Source organism: Otolemur garnettii, unplaced genomic scaffold, assembly GCF_000181295.1.
Source record: "Otolemur garnettii isolate 467f Iridium unplaced genomic scaffold, OtoGar3 scaffold00016, whole genome shotgun sequence".
In the NCBI taxonomy this organism is placed as follows: domain Eukaryota; kingdom Metazoa; phylum Chordata; class Mammalia; order Primates; family Galagidae; genus Otolemur; species Otolemur garnettii.
In genome coordinates, this window is record NW_003852411.1 from 20462736 (window position 1) to 20470982 (window position 8247).

An 8247-nucleotide genomic window follows, 5' to 3' on the forward strand; every position below is an offset into this window, starting at 1 on the left:
GCCATGGCACTCTACCCAGGGGGATAGCTTGAGGCTCCGTCTCAGAAAAAAAAAAAAAAAAAAGAAGAAAGGGTTTAGGTAGGAAGGAATGACTCACAGGCCAGGATGTGGGTTTTTGGGGTTGTCCCCCCCAAATCCAGAAGGGTCTCTGCTTTCCAACCCGAGCACCCACATCTGAGGAGCTGTATTCTCCCATTAGGTGGCCCATTTTTCCCATTTGCCCAAAAGCTCCACCATATGGGCTTACTGAGGACCTCTGATGGCCTCAGAAAGAATGAAAAGATCTGTCTTCTGCAAACCTCCTTTCCTGGCCCCCTCCCAGACACTGTCCTCTTTCCCCGTGCCTTAACTCTGGCCCTGCATCAGCTCTCACATGCCCATGGTCCAGCACCTCTGGGCCCTCCTTTCCTCATGAGCACTGCAAATAAAAAGGACTGGAGCTGGTCCCAAGCCCCTCACCCTCTGGAAGAATGGATTGTCTCACTAGGCAAAGAAATGACTGGCTCAGAGGGTGAAGACCCCTGTCTGTTCACTATGACCATTGCTTTTTGTTCTGACTTCATATTGGCAGAAATGCGGAAGTTACACTGGGGTCTTCTGCATGTTTGGTAAAAGGTTTGGTTAAGGAGGACATGGGAATTGGAAGTTCAAATCATGCTTTGGGACTGTCTCTTACCCTTCCACATTCACACTGATGGCAAAGTCTTGAGGTATTTTCATGTGAAGTGTGGGGAAAGAAGGACCACAAGGACAAGTGGATGATGACCATCAGCTGAAGTCTTCTCCTTCCAATTTATCTGGTCTTTGACTTATCACATGTGTACTGACCCATTCTTGCCTCCCCAGGGGGGTGTGGGAACAGAAAGAGGAGGGGTATAACTCTGCAGTGTGGGGAGTGCCTCGGGTGTAATTTTAAGGTGACCTTTGGGAGATTGGTCTGCAAGTAGCTTCCTCCTCTGAGAAACATATGGGACTTGGGCTTAAAGTTGGATTCTTTTGACAAATAGTTAAAATACACTTCATTTTTATAGGGCATTCAAAAGAATCAACTCAGTATTACAATGCAGTGGGATGGTATGTCAAAGTATGAGTGTGAATGACTGGATACATTCACTCAGCAACAAACATCTATTGTGAGGCCACACTTTGGGAACGTAAGGAAAGTTTAAAGACACAGTTTCTGGCCCTAAGAAAGACAAGAGAAGAACACACAGTCATTCATTTGCCCGTCCATTAGGTTCTGAGGACATTGAGATAAATAGGACACAGCTTTTGACCTCCAGCTGCTCCCTGTCCAGCAGACTGTGTATCAGGGAGTAGGGTGGTGTTGTCGGCGCTCTGATGGAAATACATGGAGGCCGCAGGGAAAGTGACACTGCTCAGTGAACTCATGGGGAGGTGGGGCAGAGGGAGAAGGGTTAAAAAAACAGGCAGTGCTTTGGCAGGTGTTTGTGGGGTGAGCAAGGAGAGGATAGGGTGTTCCAAGCCCCAGGAAACAATGTGTGACAAAATGGAAAAATAACCCAGCAAATCAGCTTCCAGCCAGATCATCTGTGGGAGGATGGGGGGTGGTGGTGAGGAGACTGGAGAGGAAGCCTCCGTAGGTATTGATTCTTCTGCTTGAGGCCGATTCAACTTTCTACCCTGTCTTCCCTGATACCCTGGGGGTGGTAACCCCTGCAGCTCAGGTTCCTCCATCCAGTCCCCATATCTCTGAGGTCTGAAACTGAGATACTTCTCTGAAACTGTTATTCAAGGTCAGACACACTAAATATTTACAGGAGAGGCAATGATATTTTTCAGCCTTCAGAAGAGCGAGAAGGACTGCTTCCAATTGGAGGGGTCAGGAAAGGCTTTGTAGAAGTGGAATCTGCCCTTAGCCTGAAGGGATTGGGAAGACCTGGATCGGAGAGGTGTTTGTGGGAGAGTCAGGTTTGTTTTTAGCAGAATCACAAGCAGGTTCTTGTCTTCCCTGCAATTAATTCCTTCCCCTTTCCCAGACTTCTGGTTCTGCCTAAGAATACTATTAGATGGTACAGAGATTAGAATCTGTGCTTTTCAAACCAAACAACAAATACATTGTGAGATCTCTGAGGAGCACAGCAGGATCTTGCTAGGTTAATGACAACTGTGAATGTAATTATAGAGTACCATAACCATGATGACCATCATCCCTTGGAACCTAAAGAATGAAATGTTTTATATATGGTACTACCGAGGTTTGTTAACTCCTCAGACCCCTCATCCTGTAAGACCTAGCATAGATGTTACCTTTCTGAGAAAACCTCTCTGTCTCTCCCGCCATTCCCCCTCTCCCACCCCAACCTAACTTGGGTGCCTGCCTGTCTGATAGTATCATAGACTTGGTATAGCCTTCTTTGCATTTTGTACTCCCCTCTGCGTCCTCCTCCTCCTCCTTTTTTTTTTTTTTAATGCGATTGTTTCCTCCACCAGGCTGAGTGTTATTTAAGAGCAAGACCATCTCCAAAACATCTCTGAATTCCTGGACCCAATTATAGAATCTGGCACAGAGCAAATTCTCAACCAATGTTGGCTGAATGAATGAGTCGTCATAAGTGTTTTGTCAGATATAAATATAGATATAATCAACACATGTATACCCAAAACACAAAATACACGTGTGCATGGAGAGCACTGTTATCACACTGCCTTCTGGGGAAACATCAGAGGACATCAGTGCTGGATATAACCAAATCAGTCTCCATAGTGTGCTGAGGGGCAGCACTGGCTGGGAGCCCCAGGAGCTCTGCTTCTGGACCTGGCTCTATTAGCAGCTTGAGTGACTTTGGTCAATCATGCAAACTCTCTGAGCCTCCCTTCCTCCACCGATGATGGTCTTTGTGGTCAAAAGGACAAAGGTAATGCTGCCTGTGCTTCCCGTGTGGAGGTGAAACCCACTCACTGATCTGTGGCTGTGCTCCACCTCAGACTCACTATCGTCTGAACCTGGCCTGCAAAGACAGCTACTCCGCCCCTCCATATTTGGACAGAAGGTGACAAAGTTGGGGAGGCATGGAAGGCAGCTGTGATCAGTTCATAGTGGATGCAAACAATTTGGGACTCCACGTTCTGCAGGCCTCACTCTGAGTCTCACTTTCTTTCCCAGCCCCCACACCTGGGTCTTATCCTTCTGCAGCCTTCCCTTCTCTCTCCTGCTTTCCTTAAGGCCAGGTCAGTGGCAGCAGCAGGAATGGAGGGTGAATGGTCCAGTTCACAGCACAAGCCCTTGGTTATACCATGTTTAGATCCAGAGGCTCTGAAATGTTAATGGGACTCTCATTTTCCAAGCAGCTGTCTTCTGGACAGCAGATGGCAGTTGTGACAGGAAAGGGACAGCGACCTATTTGTAGCCTGGCCAAGGCATGATGAAGATTTCAGCCAGTCCCTGGGAGCCAAAACCTGCTCTTCACATTTTACGGTTGGAAACTTCCTCATATCTGAGGACAGTACCTGCTGAGGTTTCTAAGAGCTGGCTCACGGCCCAGGTCCTTGACCTTCTCGAATCCTTGGTAGAGAAACATATTTCTTTCTCTCCATCTCCCTGCATGTTTCTCTCTCTCTTTCATGCACGCACACCTGTTCACATAAAAACTGAAAATGTAAGCACCAGATGGTGACTTAAAAAAGAAGACCCACAAGCATGACATGAGGCGCGCTGACAGATGAGCTTCTCTCTTGCCCCTTGACACCTCTGTTCCTTTTCTCCCTTCTATTTTTGACCCAATTGAAAGAGACTTCGTAGGCTACCGGGCTCAACTCTTTCAATTAACCTGGTGAGGAAACTGTAGCCTAGAAACATGAAGAGATTTGTCTACTATCCCATCTATTTAGTTTCAGTCAGCTAGAAAGCTTAGCTATAGACAGAAGAGTCAAAAACAGATGATCTTTCCCCAGGGAAAGAGTGGACTGAGGATTCACATAAAAGCATACTTATTTCTATACCACGTACAGTCCCAAAAGTTGTGGTCAGAGAATTATTTTCAATATTCAAAAAAAAAAAAAAAACCCTAATGATAATTCCTCATGTTACTTCTATCAGAAAACACCAGCCATTTGAATTAAAAAATAAGTTTGAATACAGTTTCAAAAACTCTCTTACTGTTCACTAAGAAAAGTTGTAAACATACACGATATAATAGCCAGCCAGGTACCTACCATCCAGACTTACTAAATTTTATTTTTATTACCAATACTATTTCAGGTGAATGGCATTCATTATTATTTCTCCTTAACTGTATTTGTAGTTATCTGTGTTTGAGCAAAATAAACAATATAAATTTAAAAAACAAAAGACTTAGGAGTATGTGAAATAGTTTCCTTGGTGGTCAGGAACTTCCAAAATTTAGAGTAAGGGGGAGAGAAGTAATAAACAGAGTTCTGAGTGATGAGAAGACAAGTAGTCACCATCCTGTGTGCCTTCTCCCCTGAGCTTCTGCCCCGGCACCAGCTTTTAGCCAGGGCTTTTTGCCACCTCTTCTCAAAGCCAAATGGTGTTCTCATCTTTACTCTGACTCATTAGACTGGAACGACAGACCCAGATCAAAGTGAGTGGAGGGGCGTGGGGTAGGGGATGGAGACGGTGGGTGGCAACTGTGATCTACTGATAACTCAGGAGCTCTGGCTCATTGACACTCAACCCCAGCAGGTGGCAGAGGCGATCAGGATCTCCACTTGCAGTTTCTTGTGTCACCCAGGTAGATTTGCTTTTGCCTTGCTGTGACTCACCAAGCAGGTCACCTCTTGGCCCAGTCACCCAACGACGATGCTGGACCTTCCTATCTCTCAGCATCTGGAGGAGTCATGAGGCACTGCCTGGAAATGGCAGTGAGACGGTGACTCAGGAGGAGCCGCGCTGCAGTACGTGTGTAGAGGAGGCAACGTTTCGCTTCGTCTGTCTTCACTACCACTCTTCTTCTCTGTTGGCTCTGCCTCTCCTTTGTTTCCCTTTTGTGATTCTTGTCCCTACCTTTGTGTGTGTGTCGGCTGCCGTCTCCTTCTCCCTGCCGTCGTGTCTCAGAGCCCGCTTCCTCTTTGCACACCTGCCTTCCCTGCAGGGCTGCTCCTGGGCAGGGAGCAGTGGATGTTCAAAGTTCTGCTCTTTGACCTCTGACGGTAAGGAAGCCAGGTGGCGGGACCTTTGCGCTGTGCACAGGGTCCAGGACCTCTATCTGGCTGCAGGACGCCGATGAGGATGAAAGAAGAGATAGTGCCGCGGTACATTCCATTCCACTCCCGTGAGACACAGCATAGTCTCTTTCCAGAAAGGAGAAGCTGCTGAATGAGCCTCAAAGCGTACACGTGCAGGCCTTCGTGCTCACCGCAGACTCGGGGGCCTAGATTCAGATTTGACCAGGTCTGTGTGACAGGCAAGGATCTGATTTGAGGTACCTGCCTGGTGCAGCGACAGAACAAGGATCTCAGGTCCCCTACTTGCCTTTCCAATCTGCAATGGTGACCCTCTTTCTCTCACCCCAAGGATGAGGGTGCCGCAACTTGTGGGAGGAGCAGCGAGTCTGTGACCTTTCTCGTCCACCCAGGTGGCCTCCAGGCAGCCTACTGGCCGCGCGGCTGGCTGTTGCTCTTTCCTGTCATCTAGTGCCCATATCTGGCTACTGCAGCCACGAAAAGCCCGGCCGGAGGATGGCCTCCCAGGCTCCCAGATCATTATCAATACTTTCCTTCCCCATTCTTCACTGCAGCCAAGCTGGTGTCTGGTGTCTTAGTACCTTAGGCTGTCACTGCAGAGACCCAGAGCAAACTGGGGACCAGGAGGTGCTCAGCGGCAGGTGGGAAGCTGTCTAAATAGGGATTTCAAAGAGACTCAGTGACTACAAGCCTTCTTGGGGGTTCTATAGCAATTACAAGGCCAGTCCTGCCTCCCTACTTGAAGCCCCCACCCCAAGTGCATGTCATGGTGGCCACTGTCCAGAGTGTTAGGAGGACTAAAAGGTGACTCTCAAGTACGGCTCAGACCCTGACACTCCAGTGCTGAAAACCTGGAGTGTCTCCGCCCCGCTCTTGGTTTTTGGGGTCCCCGTGCTCTAGCTGGGCTCACCCTCTCCTTGCTTTCCTCCCACGTATGCCCATGATTCTTTGAAGTTTTCAGGCACATCCTGCACTCTCTGTCTCCACCTCTTTGCTGATACTCTTCCCTTCCCCTAAGAGTCTGTTCAGTTCTCCTGCCCCTGGCTCTTCCCTCTGCTTGTGAAAATATTATCTTCAGATCCAATGCAGACGCCACTTCCTCTTGAGTTACTCCCTGGAAGTCCATCCCCATCTGGAGGTGACCTTTCCTCCCACCTCCTGCAAACGCTTTGCCCTCTCTCTGAGGCTCATGGGGCTGTTGCGTCCCTGTCCCGTCTGCCCACTCTCTGTGTAGGTTGTAGCTGACTTAGTCATTTCTGTATTTGTGCTAAAGCAAATGAAAAGGGCTCGGTACGCATTTATCGACGGACACGGGGGCTCTGATCATTGTGGTTCACACGTACTGAGCTCTCACTCTGCGCAGGGCACCATGCCAAGTGCTTTAGGAACAACATTCCAGGCACTGCCTGCGGCAGCTCTGCGAACAACATACAGTTCTTCAGGGAAAGAAATGGCTTAGACAAAGAGGGCTTGCTCTCGCCCTCTCTCTACCTCAGGGATTGCATGAGCACCATTAATTCTCCAGAAGGTGCTGGGCTGCACGATGCCACTGAGTGTCACCTGGAAGCCAGTCATGGGTGATCTTTGGGAGGAGGAGGGGCAATGAGGAGTTTTTAACATACAAGAAATGATCCATTGGGGAAAGAAGGGGCTGGAGACTCCAGAAACAAGGACTGGTTCCAAACACAGGCTGAAAAGCAGTCCCTGATGGTCTTGGGGCAGATTCCTCTGTATTTAATTTTACTTCCCCTTTTTCATGATTCTAACCTTATGTCTTTGTTCTTATTCTAGTGGCCTGGGGCCCTAGGGCACTGAGACAGGCTGATGGGGGTGGCATTCATTCATTTCACTTGACAAGTATTTTTTGAAGGCTGATGATATACCAGGCACTAGGGCTGGGCTCAGCAGATAAAGATTGTATTCCCATTCTACAAGGTATGTCATCCTACAACTGCTGCTGGTTTTATTTCAATTAAAAAATTTGAGTACCTGAGATAATACATCTGGAACTTGAAACAAAATTGGCAAATTCCTGTCCTTCTTGGATAAAGGTGGATAACTGGTAGAGGATTGAGGACATCTAAACAATCAGAACAAGAGAGAGTTAGAACCACAGTCCCCAGGCTGAGGGGGAGGCTGCTGGTTGTTTCTGAAGAACATAAGGGTGCCCCCCCAGGGGATCGGCCTCCCACTTCAATTCTGGAAGGCTCAGGCCTTAAGCAGCTCCCGAAGATGGCTTTGCTCTCCGGTGTCACTTTGGCCCCTCCTTTTATTTTGCACTAACCAGTGCCATTTTTGGATTATAAGACAGTATACAAGTAAAGCAGGAAACACATTGTTCAATTTTTTTTTTTTTTTTAAGAGAGAGCTTCACTTTGTCACCCTCGGTAGAGTGCTGTGGCATCATAGCTCACAGCAACTTCCAGCTCTCTTTCCTCAGCTGGCACCCTACTCATTGAGCCACAGGCGCCACCCGAAAACAGATCATTTATTAAAGCTGATGTGTGACATGTGAAATGCTCTGCAGGTCTCTTCAAAAAGGTAGGCATTGAAGTTTTTAACATTTGATCGGTGCCCATGATTTCATACCGGGCCTGCCTTCTTGGGCTGTGTGTCCCTGCACACTGACATAATCCACTCGTTTCTTCCCACAGAACATCTTCTTCACCCTCCCACTACTCTTCCCCCCTGGAATGTTCTTTCTTTCTAGTTAACAGGTGAGACAGTGATGCTTCACCAGCAACACCACTTCTCTTCACAGGGGAATCTTCCTGCAGCCTGCCTCACTCGCCATTGCAGTTCATTTCATTACCGTGTAAGGGGCCAGGGCCTGCAAGGGGTCTGGTAATCACACCATCTGTGTGCACAGCAAAGCCTGGGAATCACACTGTCTGTGGACAGCACAGCCTGGGAAACATACCATCTATGTGTACAGCACAGCCTGGGAATCCCATCATCTGTGTACAGCACAACCTGGAAATCACACCATCTGTGTGCACAGCAAAGCCTAGGAATCACACTGTCTGTGTACAGCACAGTCTGGGAATCCCATCATCTGTGTACAGCACAGCCTGGGAAACA

At 48.1% G+C, this 8247-nt stretch overlaps 2 protein-coding genes across 3 annotated transcripts in view; one reads left to right on the forward strand and one right to left on the reverse strand.

Annotated features, from left to right (window-relative positions):
• CUNH1orf105 (chromosome unknown C1orf105 homolog) overlaps nt 1-8247 on the reverse strand; it is a 23959-nt gene that overhangs the window by 11804 nt on the left and 3908 nt on the right. Inside the window, exon 3 of the mRNA XM_003785822.2 lies at nt 7156-7246. Coding sequence (XP_003785870.1) covers nt 7156-7246 — 91 coding nt within the window. The remainder of the gene's footprint in view (nt 1-7155; nt 7247-8247) is intronic.
• Nucleotides 4911-8247, forward strand: part of PIGC (phosphatidylinositol glycan anchor biosynthesis class C) — a 9659-nt gene continuing 6322 nt past the window's right edge. Inside the window, exons 1-2 of one of the 2 annotated variants that reach the window (XM_012802704.2) lie at nt 4911-5374; nt 6958-7101. The gene's annotated coding sequence lies outside the window, so the exon portion shown is untranslated. Of the gene's footprint in view, nt 5375-6957; nt 7102-7636; nt 7708-8247 lie in introns of those variants that run through there. The other variant, XM_012802703.2, reaches the window with a different exon arrangement.